Here is a 20090-nt window from a genome sequence, read left to right as displayed (position 1 = left end):
ATGGGGAAGAGAAAGACAGGATCCAGTCGGACTCGGGCCAGTAATTCTGATGAGCTGTCGAGGTTGTTTTTTTGCAACGAATGTTTGTTTAATAGCCTATTTAACTCTTTGGCTACTTTCTTATTTAAATGTATTATTTCGTTGATTTATTTTAGCGTTTTGTAGGCTGCTTGTTCACCGACGGAGTTGCTAAACACGCACGTTTGTGAATAATGTGTGAGCCTCATTTATTTAAAACACCGCACCACCGGCGGTGGTAAAAATCTTCCACCATCACAGCCCGTTCCTACCCTCCATAAATATGCGCACTACATGTTGTATTTAAATCTAAATTTAACATTCAATGACTGACATTAATGTTTTTGCGCTGACTGAGTATTAATTGTCTCCCTGTCTGTGTTCTGTGTTCCGGCTCTCTGACGTTCATTCAGTAAAGATTTAGACTGCCAGAATGGACTTTTAGGCATAAATGGAAATGCTCGTGTGAATTTGTGACATTTACAGATAAGGATATGACTGTAAACTGTCATGCTGAGGATGCAAACGGATCTGTCAAAGCGCCTCACAGGGCAAGCCATTACGCTATTAGCTTCAAAATAGAGATAGTTTAAAATAAAGAATTCGCATGTTTTGGGCAGCTTGGATCACGTATCTCTCCTGCAGCATCTCAGTCTGTTTCCTCCACTATTCTTAGATGCATTATGTCTATAGAAATGCGTCATTGCTATAATCTGACGTGATCCTCTGAAGTGCACGTGCACTGTGGGCGGACCCGACTAATCGATAATGAGAATCGTTGTCGACGAATTTCATTATCGATAATAATCGATTTTATCGATTAGTTGTTGCAGCCCTACACCAGTGTGAATGTAAATTAGACTGAGACAGTATATCACTAATAAAAAGAGGGTTGAGTCCACTTTAAATTTCAGGTACAAGTTTTCTTAGTTAAAGGATTACTCCACCCCAAAATAACATTTTTTTTTTATCATTAATCACTTACCCCAATGTCATTCCAAACCCGTAAAAGCTTTGTTTGTCTTCGGAACACAATTTAAGATATTTTGGATATTTTAAATATCTGTCCCATTGACATTGATTAGAAAGAAACCAGCGTATCCGCATGACGCAGCTGACAGAGAACAATGTATGTTGTTTGCATACAGGGGATACTAAAATGGCACTACGGCGATGCAGATGAGACGATATGTTAAATAAAGTTGTTATTTTTAGTTTCTTTGCATACAAAAAGTATTCTTGTTGCTTCATAAAATTCAGATTGAACCACTTTTGGCAGATGGACTATTTTGATGATGCCTTTCATACTTTTTGGGGTCTTGACAGTGATATTTACCTGCATGGAAGTCAATGGGACAGTCAAAATCCTCAAAATATCTTAATTTGTGTTCCGAAGTGTTCCATAATAAGGGTTTGGAACGACATGGTGGTAAGTGGTTAATTTTGGGGGTAAAGTGACAAAATGTTCATTTTGGGGTTGAGTAACCCTTTAAGAACATGGGTTGGAGCTAGGGCTGTCGCGGTTAAGGAATTTCCCTTGCGGTAATTTTGAGTGGCTCAGTAGCGCGGTATGCGGTATTACCGCCATATATATATATATAATTGTGTGTAGGCTGTTACAATGTAAGGTCATATTCAGAAATCAATAAACCGAAACCAAATCGCGTTGATATATGAAGTGAAGTAAACAATACTTACATAGAAACCTAGCCAGAAAGAAATGCAAATTTTGAAGAAAAATGTCAGACATACTTAGAGGCGTTGCATCTGAAATCTTCGTATATATAACAGTTAGCGCGCACCCTCGAGTCTGACTGGACAAGAGACATTCTGACAGTATTTCACCTGCGTGTTTGTTTTAGGCGAGCTGTCAGTCAGTGCAGTTTCATTTTTACGCCACAAGATGGAGGCAAGAGACTATCTTTGAGTAAGTCTTTAAACCGTTCATTCAACTACACGTTCAAAAACGCTTATTTATTCAAAGAGAGACGTAATGAAACACGATGTTGAAATCATTTTAACTTTAATCGCCACTTTTAAAGGCTCAGCTAACCAGCAGAGCATCGATGTTAATACAGAGATTTCACTTTCCTTGGACATGACAAGCTAGTTTCACATACATACCTGACTCGATCTGAAAGACAGACGCAGGTAATCGCACAAGCTCAGTCGATCTCTCTCTCATTCGCTGTCTGTTTAGGCATGTTAAGTGCATATCTACTGAGCCTCATAATAAACACATTATGTTATCATTACTAACTTCTTACTAATTTAATATTCAGCACACAGGCATTAAGTGAGAAGGGCAAATCCTTAGGAAAAAAGAAAACAGGCAAATATCGCGGTTGCTGCGGTTGTTGCATTCCTCTGCGGTTATGCACGTCAATAGCGCGGTATTGCGATATTGCGGTTATCGCGACAGCCCTAGTTGGAGCTCATATTTTGAACTCTCAAAGTGCATTAGATAGAATAATTTAACTTTAAGTTGTACAAAATGTTAATTCTTTTTGTCCAATTCTTCTAAATATTGCAATAAATATCGTACCGTGGACTTCGTATCGCAATATGCCTACAAAAGAAACATTATTTTGTCAGAATACACTGCTGATTTTAAATGTCCACTGTGCTTTTTAGAACCAGATGGTGTCGTTACCAGCAGGAGGTAACAGGGCTTTGGTAACAAGCTACCCTGGGTAGAATTAACCCCCCTCCCCCCAACCCCATTTGCACACTAAACTAAATTCAGCATCTCAACATGGGTACAAATTTGAGCTACCTTACATTGCATTGTTGTTTCTTTTTTCAATAGAGTATGCACTATATCCACCTTTTTCGTCCTGTAAGAACAAGCGCAGCTTTATAAGTTTTATGGGTCTGGCTTCCGGTCTCATCCATGTCCAGCTATTTTTAGCTACACAAATCAGCTTGTTTTGTTGCTTGATATTACAGATTGGTGTCTTACGATGTTATTTTAATGTATTATCTTAATTATAAACGCACTGGTTTGTAGTGCAAACAGTTTTACAGTTTACTGCACGTTGTTATTCTTCTCGTTATTTTCCTATAGTGGCTAATGAACTGGAAGTCTGAACTGGACATTCTTCTTTTAGTGAAATGTCCCTAAATATTCTCTGAATCTGTTGACAGCACTTGAAAGGTGGGCTGAAATGGTCCATACGTGGACCATGGTGAGCCATCTGGAGGCTGAGCAGGGGTGATGGACATGCTCAGGTCTTTTCCATTCAGGCCACCTTGGACTGACAGCTGAATGTTTGTCTTACTACCCACTGGGCCTGACCACATGCGCACACATACACACACACAAGCTGACATTGTACACCGTTTCAGGCAATAAATGATGTTTTTTCCTGCAGTGGCTTCCAATGTCAGCACAATACATCATACAATGCTCTTATTGGTGAGAATAGGCCTTCAACATATTAATTTTCCATTTATTCTCACAGAGCTGTAGAGCTTTTCATACGTATCACGTATAGACATGATGCTTCATTCAAAATCATCTGTAAAGTTGAATTGTTCACTACACTAAGTCAAGGCTATTCAAGTTTCTTAACAGTTAATAAACAAACATGCACCTTCTAGTTTTCACAAATGAATTCATGTTTTCCATATTCATTAAGGATATTTTTAAACGTTCATCCTCTCATTTGGGTCTCTCCCCCACTCTGTCCTCAGCTGGTCTGATTAACATCTGATCCGAGCAGTAAGCACTGCACATTTAGCCTTAGGTGTGTGTTTGTCACACTCCTGCTTTCTTACTTTCCTCTGTGCCTTTGACGTCCCTTACTCTCTTTTCCCACCCAATCCACCCCACACACACACACACACACACACACACACACACACACACACACACACACACACACACACACACATGTTGGGTTTACATGTTTTATGGGGACATTCCATAGACGTAATGGTTTTTATACTGTACAAACCGTACTTTCTATGGCCCTACACCTACCCTACACCTAAACCTAGCCCTCACAGGAGATTGGGTACACTTTTACTTTCTCAAAAAAACTCATTGTGCATGATTTATAAGCCTGTTTCCTCATGGGGACCTGAGAAATGTCCCCACAAGGTCAAAATCTACTGGTATTCCTATCCTTGTGGGGACATTTGGTCCCCACAACGTGATGAATACCAGGTACACACACACACACACACACACACACACACACACACACACACACACACACACACACACACACACACACACACACACACACACACACACACACACACACACACACACACACAGTGCCTGGTTCCTCTTGGTGTAGCCAGAAGAGGTGCACATGTCCTCCCTATGACACATCTACACCACTTGAGTTTATCTCATGCCACCACAGAGAGGCCATGTGTGGTGTTGTTTGGTTTGGTTGACACCATATAGTCTTACACAAACACACAAGCTAAGCCTTATTCACAAAATAATATGCAAATACACACATGGAAATTGTGCTGTGATGTTTAGCAGTTAAGAGTTAAGAGAATTCATATTTTTCTTGTTGGTTATTGTGAAAACATACAGATTAATTGGCTCTCTGTAGAAGCTGACCTCCTTCTATTTGTACAGAGTAGACTGTATGCTGTCTTTATAGTCCATTAAGAGTTTCTGAAGAGGAAAAGCCTTTGAGAGATCCCATTCTTCCGCCAGAAAAGATCAGTGGGTGATGGCATATGTAGCAGGCAGTTGGCAGGACCTGAACCTCCTCTGTCCTTTAGCGGTTTATTTATTTATAGTGGTAAGCAAATGAAATGAAGACTTGAAAGTCAGCATGAAATCAAAATGGACCTGGCTTTCTATACGTTCTTAGTCTTCAAATCATTTTAAATGCTACAAGTGAATTTATATGCTACAATGTATAGGAAAAATGGCTATTCATTTTGAGCCAGATTTAATAAGCAGGCCAAATTAGCATTAAAACGCAATTCCATAAAAGCGCCGATGGGAGGGGAAATTTCTGCGTGTGATTTATTGACAGTGTGTACATTAAAGAACGCAGACGCAGACAGATCATTTCCATACTAACCAGTGCAATCTACCAAGAACAGTGCAAATTACCGCCTGCTTTAAGACATTGTTTTTTTGGGGGTGTTAAATTATGGTGCAAACACCAATTTGATGAGCGCAAATGTTAGTAAATCGCATGATTCATTGAAATGCTCCCGTCTCATAAATTTTGCGTTTAAAAGGGAAACTCGTAAAAAATAACTTCGTCCATGCCTTTTCAGCTCTTATTCTTCGCTGCACATCTTTAGCAAATCATGAGAGTACTAATTCAACGCCAAAAGACGGTTTGCGATGGCGCAAGCGGGATGCACTTTTTTCCAGGGGTTTCAGTACAGCGTAATCGATACTGCGTCACCAGGCAGGCGTGGCCTATTTGAGAATTTGCATAGGTCACCGATCATGCGCAGTTAGGGAAAAACCATTTGCTTCAGATACCTCCACTATTGCAGGGGTTTCGTGCACTTCATATTCATATACAGTATCATGAAATACCTGTCCACGATCGCAGGGGTTTCGTACCCTTCATATTCATATACAGTATCATGAAATACCTGTCCACGGTCGCAGGGGGTTTCGTACCCTTCATATTCATATACAGTATCTTGAAATACCTGTCCACGGTCGCAGGGTTTTCGTACCCTTCATATTCATATACAGTATCATGAAATACCTGTCCACGGTCGCAGGGTTTTCGTACCCTTCATATTCATATACAGTATCATGAAATACCTGTCCACGGTCGCAGGGTTTTCGTACCCTTCATATTCATATACAGTATCATGAAATACCTGTCCACGGTCGCAGGGGGTTTCGTACCCTTCATATTCATATACAGTATCATGAAATACCTGTCCACGATCGCAGGGGTTTCGTACCCTTCATATTCATATACAGTATCATGAAATACCTGTCCACGGTCGCAGGGTTTTCGTACCCTTCATATTCATATACAGTATCATGAAATACCTGTCCACGGTCGCAGGGTTTTCGTACCCTTCATATTCATATACAGTATCATGAAATACCTGTCCACGGTCGCAGGGTTTTCGTACCCTTCATATTCATATACAGTATCATGAAATACCTGTCCACGGTCGCAGGGTTTTCGTACCCTTCATATTCATATACAGTATCATGAAATACCTGTCCACGGTCGCAGGGTTTTCGTACCCTTCATATTCATATACAGTATCATGAAATACCTGTCCACGGTCGCAGGGTTTTCGTACCCTTCATATTCATATACAGTATCATGAAATACCTGTCCACGGTCGCAGGGTTTTCGTACCCTTCATATTCATATACAGTATCATGAAATACCTGTCCACGGTCGCAGGGGGTTTCGTACCCTTCATATTCATATACAGTATCTTGAAATACCTGTCCACGGTCGCAGGGTTTTCGTACCCTTCATATTCATATACAGTATCATGAAATACCTGTCCACGGTCGCAGGGGGTTTCGTACCCTTCATATTCATATACAGTATCATGAAATACCTGTCCACGGTCGCAGGGTTTTCGTACCCTTCATATTCATATACAGTATCATGAAATACCTGTCCACGGTCGCAGGGGGTTTCGTACCCTTCATATTCATATACAGTATCATGAAATACCTGTCCACGGTCGCAGGGGTTTCGTACCCTTCATATTCATATACAGTATCTTGAAATACCTGTCCACGATCGCAGGGTTTTCGTACCCTTCATATTCATATACAGTATCATGAAATACCTGTCCACGGTCGCAGGGGGTTTCGTACCCTTCGTATTCATATACAGTATCTTGAAATACCTGTCCACGATCGCAGGGTTTTCGTACCCTTCATATTCATATACAGTATCTTGAAATACCTGTCCACGGTCGCAGGGGTTTCGTACCCTTCATATTCATATACAGTATCATGAAATACCTGTCCACTATCGCAGGGGTTTCGTGCCCTTCATATATTCATGTACAGTGTCTTGAAATACCTGTCCACGATACCGCTGTAAACCATGATTAATTTTCGTAAATAGACGCTACACGTTTTACATTTCTATAACGGCTGTTTATTTGTTTTCGAAAATCTGTATGTGTTGTCCTTCATTAACCATCAGTGCTGATCCTATAGGTTTTGAAATGCCCGTGCAAAAAAACTGACTTACTGCGCATGATCGGTGACCTCTCTTAATAATTTTTTTTTTTAGAAAAGGGGCGTTTTCCCAACGCCCCCAGAGACGCCCATTTTACGTTGTGGTAATGAAACCCCTGGAATTTAGTGAGTCCCTGGCGCAAGCGGTTAGTAAATAGGGCGCAAGCGGTTGGTAAATATGGCCCAAGCTTACATTTCAGTGTTAATATATTATATTAGCATTTAAAAGATTCCCTTAAAGGAACACTCCACTTTTTTTGGAAATAGGCTCATTCTCCAACTCCCCCTGAGTTTTACCGTTTTGAAATCCATTCAGCCGTTTTCCTGTTCTGGCGATATCACTTTTAGCATAGCTTAGCATAGATCATTGAATCCTATTAGACCAATAGCATCGCGTTCAAAAATGACCAACGAGTTTCAATATTTTTCCTATTCATAACTTGACTCTTCTGTAATTATATCCTGGCAACCCAAGTCTTGTGACCCACCTGAGGGTCGCAACCTAGGGTTTGCAAAACACTGGCGTAGCGTAAGCTCTGGTGAGAATATGCTAGTCTAGCGAGAATCAAGTTTTGTTTACAGCAAAGGAAAACCAGTCTCATCTTGGCTTTTATCGAAATCCTCTGACATTTTTCTTTACAAATCCTCATTTTGTACTAGTGTTTTTGTTTTGCTCTCTGCTCTTGGCTTCTGCGCTCGTCACTTCTCACCGGAGCTAATGCTACACCTACACACTAAAAACTCCTGGGTCAAAACTAACCCATAATGGGTTATTTTTGACCCAAATCCTGGGTTAAAAAGGGACCAACTAATTTCTGGGTTATTTCAACCCAGAAAAATGGGTTATTCTTTTTGACCCAACTTCTGGGTTAAATACCTGACCCAAATGCTGGGTTACAATAACCCAACATTGTAGTTAATATAACCCAACTTCTGGGTCAAAAGAACAACCCAAATATCTGGGTTGAAATAACCCAGAAATTAGTAGGTCCCTTTTTAACCAAAGGTCAGAGGTCAAAAATAACCTAACTTGGGTAACTATGCCAGTATGCCTTATTTCAGAAAATAAAACACTTACACACTTCAAGCACTTTTACATTTTTATTGCATTAAATTAAATTCAATAAAAAAAACACACACACACTTGGACCTATTCATTTTAGGTCACACTGTAATAACATTGTATAACAATTAGACATTTAAAAAATAGAAAAATAAACAACTTATTCTCTCTCAAACATTTGACAGCATTCAATAACTGGATTGAACTTGAGGCTTTAAACATTGGTTGTGTCATTTACTGCAGCTTAACACGATTAAACAGTTCTGCAATTAAGCAAGGCAGTCTTAAGAAATTTGACAGGTTTTGATTCAGATCCCTCAATCTGATATACAACTTGCTGCAGAAACTCCCATGCGGGAGCACACTGCTTGGGGTAGTTGATATCAAGAACATAAAATGCCTTGAAACACACGTCAACTGCCCGAAACAGAGTGCCTGACCAGCTAATATCATAAATGCCTGAGAAGCACATTGCTGGGGGTCTCCCAGCCCCAGGACAGAGAGGAATGGCTTTGATTGCAAGAGGTATTCCACCATATTTGTTCCAACCTAAAACAGACAGAGACAGAAAGATACACAAAAGAATGTGAATATTGTGTAGAAGGTGAACTGTAAGCAAGATAATAGACTACCAGTTTGTGTTATAATGCTGATACTAACTGTACAAGGAAGCCAAATGAACTGTGGTTCTTAATTGGTGTGTTCATTTTGAGTGGGTCATGAATGTGTAAAAGAAAATGTGGATTGAGAACCACTCAGAGTAATAAAACTTTACAGCATAGTTAGAATTAAGAATATTCTCTCTCAGAGTGGTGCTGAGAAACTGGTCCATTGTACTTACAGGCATTTGGTGTATGGACGCTGTCCGGGACACTTCAATGGAGTGCTGGACAGTCTTCTTCCCAACCCTGTAGACGGCCTGTGGCACCATGTTGGGTAGAAGTGTTAGCGCTAGTTCCCCTTTGGCATCTGTAGGTTAACAATATTCTAGGTATCAGTATGTGTGTGAAAAAATAAAACGACTATAGAAATATGTAAATGAAAATGAACAGACATTTTTAATCTTTTACAAAGTTTTGCAGTAGAGATAACACACATCAGGTACAGATAAGGAACAATTAGGGGGTTAAAAGGGCTAAAAGCAAAATTAACGGAAATGATACATGTACACATATAATATATTATGTCTTGTATGACCCACTCATCTCATTAGACACCATTTTCTTATTAAGTGCATTCACATCTTTGTAAAAAAAAAAAAAAGCATCAAGTTAAATGAGCATCAGTTTCCATATGAGTTCCATACAGTCTATACTGTCTATCTTTTCTTTCATTAACAAGTGTAATAATGACATTAATGCAAAGGTGAATATCTGGCCCATTATTATGCATAACAGCTAAAAGACAAGGCACAAGTATCTTTTAACTAAAAGGGTTATTATAGATATGCATTCCCCACTGTCAAAGAAGTTGTGACTGTCACAAAATCTTGCACTGACACATTTAAAACGTATTAAAGAAAAAAATGTTTAGGTATAGAGAGATGATGTGAGGGCAGTTAAGAGTAAAACACTCACCTCTAAAATTCTCTATCAGCTCAGACAGCCGCCACTCAGTTAGCTTATCAGCGACAAAGCTGTCCATTTAAAATGACCTGGAGAAAACATAGCAATAGAAGTTAGCAACAATTTGAAGACCTGACACGTTTCTTTAACTCTTACTACTTAAGCCAGTAGAGCACTGTATAATATGATAAGCACAGCGCAGCTGGTTAACATAACTCAACTATTGTGTTGCCTCGTCGCTCTAGCCACGGCTAAAGGGGGTTGCACACTGGACGAGAAGGGTATTTAAAATAAACACATTATTCTTTATGGGGCCGTTCACATGTCGCGCCTAAAAACGCGTGGAAAACGCTAGGCGCGCCGCTTTCCTCCTATCAACAAAGCGCTCGTGCGCTTGCGCTCCAGAAGCGTGTGCCGTTGCTAAGCAACCATGACCTGCGCTCTCCATAAACACGCGGAAGATTCAGGAAAGGATAAATGGATTTTCAGCATTAAAAATCATTTGCAGTAGCTCTGTTATTAAATTTATTTAAAAATATTTATTCCTGTACAGCTATGATAAACTGTTTCTCCGGCTTGGAAGTGCTTTCAATGCTATTAAGGGAAAGGATGAAGCTAATTGGTTAGTTCATGTCACATGACCTGCGGTGTGCATGCCGCGCGCCTACATTTGAAATAAACTTGAGCGCGTAAATGTACATAGCTTATATTAAATTAAATTTACTCTTCTTTCTCACAAATCGTCGTTAATGTATATACTGACTTCACCATGTGCTGCAACATAAATTTAGTTTTACATTAATTTACAGAAATCGGCTACTTGAATGAAAAATTGCTGATGTTATTGGATTTTCAGGTGATATTCTCATTTAATTTAGTTAACAGACAGTAAGTGTTAAGACTGCAGTCTCAGCAATGGTCTTTAATTATACAGTACAATCATAACATAGTACTGGCATTATCTAAACCCATAATATCCTTAAACGTAACAATATTGCTGGCCATAAACTGATAAAGTACGCGATACCTCGAGTTGTCCTAGACGCAGCGAGGGCGGCTTCTCGTCCGGTGTACGACCCCCTTAACGCGGCATGAAGTCTCCACTAGCTGCACTGTACTTATCGTATTACCACGAGTATTAAAACAATGAGATAAGTACAGCACAATTTATGAAAAATAGAATTTAAACACCGTGTAAAATGAATTCAGTCATTTATGTCATACATGTATTTCTCAACGATGTGTAAAAAGCATTTCAACCATTTTGACATCGAATTTCATGAACTTATCGTTATTTTTAATCATTCAAATTTGGCTGGATGGTTAATTACACTTTCTTCTTTAGTCTGAAAAACTCAAAACACATTTACTTTCACTTTACACGGACTTTAAACTAGTTACATATCTGCGGGTGACTACATGCTAACCACAGAATTACCATGATAAGCCATGGTCATTTTTTCAGCAAACGGTGCTAAACTACTAACGGGGACATGGACACAGAAAAGTTTACGTTACATTGACACTGAAAATACTTGCTTACCTTGAATACGCGACGAAGTTGTACCGAAGAAGCCCAGGCCAAAAAAGATCGAGCGTGAAGTTCAAGTGACGGTTATTTCAAACGACTGTTGTGAGAAAATACCAGAACAACAGCGGGGGCGGGGGGAAGGGTCGTGAACCCAGAACATGGGTTACTCTTTGAAAAATAACCCATAAACCTAAACAACCCAGGAGTTGGGTCAAAATATTAGCCCTATAACCCAGAAAATGGTTACTCTCTGAAAAAATAACCCATAATTTTAACCCAACACAAATAACCCAGAAAATGGGTTAAAGAAATAACCCAGGAGTTTTTAGAGTGTACATCCGTCCTCCACTGGAACGCCACTCTCTCATGTACACATGTATGACCCAATGCTGGTCCTGGAGAATCCAGGAACACTGCATGCTTTGGTGTCTCTCTTAGACTGGCCACACACTAGAATATTTTATATCTTAACTAATTTTAAAACCATGGGAGACCACAGACATGAAGACAGTTTCAACCGATTTTTAGCCTTATAATTCTCTGAATGTGCACACTAGACAGTTCGACCAGACCTTAAGACCTCACACTTGTTGATTGTAGGAATGATTTCACAACGACACAGAATTACACAGAGAGAATATGGGTGATGTTCTTTCTCAGTACTCTGCTTTCGTGGCATCATGTTTGTGGCTGCTAAGTTTCAGCTATAGAATCACGCAAAATCTCATTGGTCATCACCAGTATTATGTCAGAGGCAGCCTGATCAAGAGTCGTAAATATCGAACATGTTTGATATTTACGATTTAAGTTCGGGGGTGCTTCATCTCGATCAAGAGCAATTAAATAATCATGATGACACCACACATGATGGACAAAAAATTGTTTAAAATATTCAGTGCTGGGGTTCCCTGAAACCAGGATTGGGAACCACTTAACTTACGTAACAGAAAAAATGACTTCCAGCTTAATATATCTTTGTTTATACATCTTCATGAAGTTCATAGATAGAAAAATGGATTATTTTGAAGGCTTCAGTGAAACTTTTGTTTCAACTCCAATGCAAATTCGTCAGAGCGTGTCAGTTGGTTTGGAGGTGGAATTAGTCAGTTTTCGTCAAAGCTGATTCAACATCTGCCCACGTCACTGATGCAGATTCTTATACCCACAATATGTCAGTTCAGACTTCTGTGGTGCTCTTTTAACTGTGATTCATAAAACTTGCTTCCGCCACTGATGCCTGCTTCAGCGGCGCGCTTGTGCTAACTCGGTTTTGCATAACTCTGCCGACAGTCTGTTTCAAATTCACTTTTTTTGTTTTGTTTTGTTTCTAGCAGCTGCCATGACAGGGGTGGGGGCAGAGGATGACATCCCTCTCTGTGAGAGGAAAACTGTCACTGACTTCTGCTATCTCCTGGACAAGTCCAAACAGCTTTTCAATGGCTTAAGGTCAGTCTCTTCTCAGTGTCTGAGCATTTTGCTGTTTATTTGTGGTCTTGTTTGCCTTCCAGATTGCTGTCTGGGTTCAATCCTGCAGTGACCTTATGTACACTTACAGTACTCTCAGCTCAATCTCTTCTTTTCTTTTCTTTTCTTTTCTTTTCTTTTCTTTTCTTTTCTTTTCTTTTCTTTTCTCTTTCTTTCTTTCTTTCTTTCTTTCTTTCTTTCTTTCTTTCTTTCTTTCTTTCTTTCTTTCTTTCTTTCTTTCTTTCTTTCTTTCTTTCTTTTTTTCCCCCTAATTTTTTCCTCTTTCTTTCTTTCTTTCTTTCTTTCTTTCTTTCTTTCTTTCTTTCTTTCTTTCTTTCTTTCTTTCTTTCTTTCTTTCTTTCTTTCTTTCTTTCATTCTTTCTTTCTTTCTTTCTTTTTTCTTCCTTTCCTCATTTCTTTCTTTCTTTCTTTCTTTCTTTCTTTCTTTCTTTCTTTCCTCATTTCTTTCTTTCTTTCTTTCTTTTTTCTTCCTTTCCTCATTTCTTTCTTTCTTTCTTTCTTTCTTTCTTTCTTTCTTTCTTTCTTTCTTTCTTTCTTTCTTTCTTTCCTCATTTCTTTCTTTCTTTCTTTCCTCATTTCTTTCTTTCTTTCCTCATTTCTTTCTTTCTTTTATTTATGCTTTTATTTCTGTTTTAAACCCTGATGTGAGCTCTGAATGCCCCTTTTGTTCTAGTAGAGAAACTGTTTTCCATGCTTTTTTGGAGTGTTCTAGACTAATGTTTTTATTTACTGTATTAGGGAACATTTTTGAGTGTTTTAGTGAAATGTTTTCTAAGGAAATTTTTATTTTGGGCATTAAGTATGCTCAAAAAAGACGTGTTGCTTGCCAATTACTGAATTTTATTCTGGGTCAAGCTAAGTTGGCTATTTATTGTAGCAGGAAAAATAAGATTGAACAGAAACCTGGGCAAAATGTTACTGTCTTGTTTTCAGCTTTTGTAAAATCTAGAGTGTTGATCGATTTTAAATTTTACAAAGCTATGGATGATCTTCTGTCTTTTGAACAAAAATGGTGTTTTAAAGGAGCATTATGTTCTGTGATTGAAAGTGAACTAGTTTTTTCACATTTCCTGTAGTTTCTTTTTTTGTTGAGGTGATGATTTTCTTTTGAGTTCTTGTTTATGTGATTTTGTAATAAAGAGCATTTCAAATTCAATTCTTTCTTTCTTTCTTTCTTTCTTTCTTTTTTTCCCCCTAATTTTTTCCTCTTTCTTTCTTTCTTTCTTTCTTTCTTTCTTTCTTTCTTTCTTTCTTTCTTTCTTTCTTTCTTTCTTTCTTTCTTTCTTTCATTCTTTCTTTCTTTCTTTCTTTTTTCTTCCTTTCCTCATTTCTTTCTTTCTTTCTTTCTTTCTTTCTTTCTTTCTTTCCTCATTTCTTTCTTTCTTTCTTTCTTTTTTCTTCCTTTCCTCATTTCTTTCTTTCTTTCTTTCTTTCTTTCTTTCTTTCTTTCTTTCTTTCTTTCTTTCTTTCTTTCTTTCTTTCTTTCCTCATTTCTTTCTTTCTTTCTTTCCTCATTTCTTTCTTTCTTTCCTCATTTCTTTCTTTCTTTTATTTATGCTTTTATTTCTGTTTTAAACCCTGATGTGAGCTCTGAATGCCCCTTTTGTTCTAGTAGAGAAACTGTTTTCCATGCTTTTTTGGAGTGTTCTAGACTAATGTTTTTATTTACTGTATTAGGGAACATTTTTGAGTGTTTTAGTGAAATGTTTTCTAAGGAAATTTTTATTTTGGGCATTAAGTATGCTCAAAAAAGACGTGTTGCTTGCCAATTACTGAATTTTATTCTGGGTTAAGCTAAGTTGGCTATTTATTGTAGCAGGAAAAATAAGATTGAACAGAAACCTGGGCAAAATGTTACTGTCTTGTTTTCAGCTCTTGTAAAATCTAGAGTGTTGATCGATTTTAAATTTTACAAAGCTATGGATGATCTTCTGTCTTTTGAACAAAAATGGTGTTTTAAAGGAGCATTGTGTTCTGTGATTGAAAGTGAATTAGTTTTTGCACATTTCCTGTAGTTTCTTTTTTTGTTGAGGTGATTATTTCTTTTGAGTTCTTGTTTATGTGATTTTGTAATAAAGAGCATTTCAAATTCAATTCTTTCTTTCTTTCTTTCTTTCCTCATTTCTTTCTTTCTTTCTTTCCTCATTTCTTTCTTTCTTTCTTTCTTTTTTCTTCCTTTCCTCATTTCTTTCTTTCTTTCTTTCTTTCTTTCTTTCTTTCTTTCTTTCTTTCTTTCCTCATTTCTTTCTTTCTTTCTTTCCTCATTTCTTTCTTTCTTTCCTCATTTCTTTCTTTCTTTTATTTATGCTTTTATTTCTGTTTTAAACCCTGATGTGAGCTCTGAATGCCCCTTTTGTTCTAGTAGAGAAACTGTTTTCCATGCTTTTTTGGAGTGTTCTAGACTAATGTTTTTATTTACTGTATTAGGGAACATTTTTGAGTGTTTTAGTGAAATGTTTTCTAAGGAAATTTTTATTTTGGGCATTAAGTATGCTCAAAAAAGACGTGTTGCTTGCCAATTACTGAATTTTATTCTGGGTTAAGCTAAGTTGGCTATTTATTGTAGCAGGAAAAATAAGATTGAACAGAAACCTGGGCAAAATGTTACTGTCTTGTTTTCAGCTCTTGTAAAATCTAGAGTGTTGATCGATTTTAAATTTTACAAAGCTATGGATGATCTTCTGTCTTTTGAACAAAAATGGTGTTTTAAAGGAGCATTGTGTTCTGTGATTGAAAGTGAATTAGTTTTTGCACATTTCCTGTAGTTTCTTTTTTTGTTGAGGTGATTATTTCTTTTGAGTTCTTGTTTATGTGATTTTGTAATAAAGAGCATTTCAAATTCAATTCTTTCTTTCTTTCTTTCTTTCCTCATTTCTTTCTTTCTTTCTTTCCTCATTTCTTTCTTTCTTTCTTTCTTTTTTCTTCCTTTCCTCATTTCTTTCTTTCTTTCTTTCTTTCTTTCTTTCTTTCTTTCTTTCTTTCTTTCTTTCCTCATTTCTTTCTTTCTTTCTTTCTTTCTTTCTTTCTTTCTAGGAAGAAAGGATTCTTCCTACCTTTCTTTCTTTCTTTCTTTCTAGGAAGAAAGGATTCTTCCTACCTTCCTTTCTTTCTTTCTTTCTTTCTTTCTTTCTTTCTTTCTTTCTTTCTAGGAAGAAAGGATTCTTCCTACCTTTCTTTCTTTCTTTCTTTCTTTCTTTCTTTCTTTCTTTCTTTCTTTCTTTCTTTCTTTCCTCATTTCTTCCTTCCTTCCTTCCTTTCTTCCTTTCCTTACATTCTTTTTAACTTTTTTGTTTGTTTTCTTTCTTTTTGTCATCATTTTTTTCTTTCTCTCACTTGTTTGTTGTCCTTTGTTTTGTTGTTTTTGTGTGATGACCTTTCTTGCTTTCTTTCTTTCTTTCTTTTGTTTTGATGTTCTTTTTTTATTTGTTGTTTCTTCTGTTGTTAATCTGTATTTGTTCTCTTTAGTTTTTTTTTACTTTTGTTTTAATTATCTCTTTTTTGCTCATGCATTGTTCATTTTGTTTCTGTTTTAAGTCATTCCTTCCATCTTCCCCCCCATTCGTTCTTTCTTTCATTTGTCTTTTTGTTTGTTCATTTATTCATTTGTGTTTGGGTATGACCCATGAGGAGTTCATTTGAATACCAAAGTCAAGCTCGTTTTCTGTTCTCGCAATAGCCATAAATCACGACTTTAACCATATAGTGACAGTGACTAATGTAAGCATCAAATATGGTGACTTACGTAACACTGGAATGTCTTATCAGAGTTGAGACAACGTTATTTAATAACCAAGTCTAGTCGAGGCGGCCAAATCTTAATTAACCGACAGCAGCTTCAAATGCTTTTTAAATTTATGACAGCATTGAGCACATCGCTTGGGTTGCTCTCAGACCACGAAACGGATGGGAGCACAAGGGACAGAATCTAAAACCTTATATTGCCATCACTGTGAATTACTGGAGTCCCATATGAACAAAAACGTACTTGTATTTAATGTCATGAAAGAGGATTGTCCTGCGTGACTCAGTTTACACAAGACAGGTTTACTAAAGTACAAGTGGGTTATTTTCCTAAAAATCATTATTTTGACACCCTTGTGTTGTTCCAAACTTGAATGTCTTTTTGTCTATACGGTGAAAGTCAGTGAGGTTCAGTGTTGTTTAGACTGACTGACTTTCAAAATGAGGGTGTGTATATGTAAACCGTTGTCATTTTTGGGTGAACTATTCCTTTAAAGGTGCCATAGAATGGAAAACTGAATTTACCTTGGCATAGTTAAATAACAGTTTAGTACATGGACATGACATACCATGAGTCTCAAACACCATCGTTACCTCCTTCTTATATAAATCTAGTATTTGCAAAAGACCACCGAAAAATAGGTCAATTCCAACATAACACCGATTGTTACGAAACTTTCCCGAGATCGTTAATAGTTACGCCTCCAACATTTGCATCGCCCAATCATCAGTAACGTCAGCACATCAGTTAAACAACGTGAGTCACTCAAGGGACACTGTTAGCTTAATGCTAGCGCTAGCCTTTTACATTGCTATACATAGGATTTCACTTACCACATAAACAGAGAGATGACTGCACTAGGGCTGCAACAACTAATCAATAAAATCCATTATTATCGATAATGAAATTCGTCGACAACGATTCTCATTATCGATTAGTCGGGTCCGCCCACAGTGCACGTGCACTTCAGAGGATCACGTCAAATTACAGCACTGAATGACGCATGTCTATAGACATAATGCATCTAAGAATAGTGGAGGAAACAGACTGAGATGCTGCAGGAGAGATACGTGAGCTGAGCTGCCCAAAACATCAGAATTCTTTATTTTAAACTATCTCTATTTTGAAGCTGATAGCGTAATGGCTTGCCCTGTGAGGCGCTTTGACAGATCCGTTCGCATGCTGCTCGTATGAAAACTTTTAGTTTACGGTCATATCCTTATCTGTAAATGTCAAAAATTCACACAAGCATTTCCATTTATGCATAAAAATGTCCATCCTGGCAGTCTGTGTTAAGTTTAAATCTTTACTGAATGAGCGTCAACAGCCGGAACACAGAACACAGAACACAGACAGGGAGACACTTAATACGGAGTCAGCGCAAAAACATTCATGTCAGCCGTTGAATGTAAAATTTTGATTTAAATACAACATGTAGTGCACATATTTATGAAGGGTAGGAACTATAGGCCAGGGCTGTGACGGTGGCAGATTTTTACCAACTACGGTGGTGCAGTGTTTATATATAAAGAAATTAGCCTCAAACATTATTAACAAACGAGCGTGTTTAGCAACTCCGTCGTTGAACAAGCAACCTACAAAATGCTAAAATAAATCAACGAAATAATACATTTAAATAAGAAGGTAGCCTAAATAAGAAAAATAAATATAAAAATAAATAAATAAATAAATAAATAGGCTATTAAACAAACATTCGTTGCAAAAAACAACCTCGACAGATAAGAATTACTGGCCAGATTCCGACTGGAACCTCTCTTTATCTTCCCCATTGCGCAGCTGCTGTTTTTAATAACAAAGTAATTACATTTATTTTCGTTTCTTTAGTTTATAAAGTTAATTTAGAAATATTTTTGGAACACTATTTATTTGTGAAATTCAAGTTTTTGTTTTTTAAAGTAACGAAACGCCCAGCGGCCGACATATGAATTTAGCCTTCTCAAATCATCACGATTTAAATTAAAATCCTTAGATATAGGCTATATATATAAAAACTGAAAGCATATCACAATATTAGTTTAATCGTTTAATCGATAAATGTGTAGGCCCTATAGGTGCACATCTAATCGTTTGTGCGCGGAGCTTTACAGGACATGAGGTGCAAGCGCCATGTGAAACTTCATTTTTGCTCATTAATGTAAGAGTAATACATTTACTTTAAATTATGACTGCACTACTATAAAACAAAATAATTCCAATCGAAAACAAAACTATTTTATTAGATATAGGCATAATCCATAAAGATGCATAGGCTTTAAAAGCGCGTCCAGTGAGCAGATCTTTGCGACACGGACTCAGAAAATACTAGTTTATTAATAAATAATTTGAATATCTCCTTAATTGTCCCCCGCAACATTCATGGTAATTACTTTAGCTGGGGCTTTGCGGCCAGTTTAATCTTACTGCATGCATCTGAACGTGGAACTCTGCTGAAGGCACTTGCGCTCGCTGATGCTGCTGTAGGCGGGACACTAAACACCGACACGGCAGAATAAATAGCAGAAACACTGTATTTTATGCTTGTTAGTGTGTTTTTCTTCAGATATTTGTCTTTTCTCTTTATTAGGACAGGTGAATTGTTGTAAATTGTTAAGCACTGTTTTTTCATAGCATTCAGAATGTGGAATAGTGATTTAAAAATAAATAAATAATTGACATTTTTAAGCCAACTAATCGATTAATCGAAAAATTAGTCGGCGAACTAATCGATTATCAAAATAATCGTTAGTTGCAGCCCTAGACTGCACTCATAATGGTGAATGATGGAGAAATAACTGTCTGATGATGGCGAATGATTTACAGATCCCGAGAATCACTGAGAAGCAGCTCAACTTGTGTGGTAAGAATCACTTCCTCTGCGTTGTAACTTTACACAGAGCACATGCGATCACAGTAATGAAACTAAAATATCTGCGATTCAAAACGGCAGATTCAACAAACCGCATATTAAAAGCGGCTAGAGCTCCTAATTAAATATATATTTTTATCCATGTGCGAGCTATTGAGTCCTGTGAAACAGCCAATCAGAGCAGAGCTCATTAATATCCATGAAGCTTCCAAATAACAGAGCATTTCATTCTAGGGGGAAAATCTAGGGTTGTAAATGGACCTGTAAAACCATTTCTGGAGATTTTTTGCCCTTTCCTATGCCAAATACCTTCTATGTAGATATCAGAGAACAATTTAAAATATTCTCTCAATGCATTCTATGGCACCTTTAAGTCAGTGCAGTTTGTAGAATATGGGTGTCGCTCTCTTTTATAGCTGAACTGTGTGTGAACGTAACCGTTTTTAGCACTCTAAAACAGGGCTAACTGTATATTGGCATCTATGAACGTAGCCTATTTTGTAGGCGTGGTTGATTCTCTCTGTATCTACAAATGAGCAGGTTCTAACGTCTCATCTGTGATGTGCTTTATGTATGTGTTGATGTTTGCCTGTTCATCCGTAGGGAGCTGAGAGCCCTTTATATTTTCCAGTGTCTGGGTGAA

At 37.5% G+C, this 20090-nt stretch overlaps 1 protein-coding gene across 3 annotated transcripts in view; it reads left to right on the top strand.

Moving 5' to 3' along the window:
- scai (suppressor of cancer cell invasion) overlaps positions 1-20090 on the top strand; it is a 61269-nt gene that overhangs the window by 9899 nt on the left and 31280 nt on the right. For 2 of the 3 annotated variants that reach the window (XM_073839775.1, XM_073839773.1), the window contains exon 3: positions 12686-12800. In XM_073839775.1, coding sequence (XP_073695876.1) covers positions 12694-12800 — 107 coding nt within the window. In that variant the 5' untranslated portion in view covers positions 12686-12693. The remainder of the gene's footprint in view (positions 1-12685; positions 12801-20090) is intronic. The other variant, XM_073839774.1, reaches the window with a different exon arrangement.

This window comes from Garra rufa, chromosome 5, assembly GCF_049309525.1.
Source record: "Garra rufa chromosome 5, GarRuf1.0, whole genome shotgun sequence".
Classification (NCBI taxonomy): Eukaryota; Metazoa; Chordata; class Actinopteri; order Cypriniformes; family Cyprinidae; genus Garra; species Garra rufa.
Note: the sequence above shows the minus strand (reverse complement) of the source record. Positions and strands in the feature narration are given on the sequence as shown.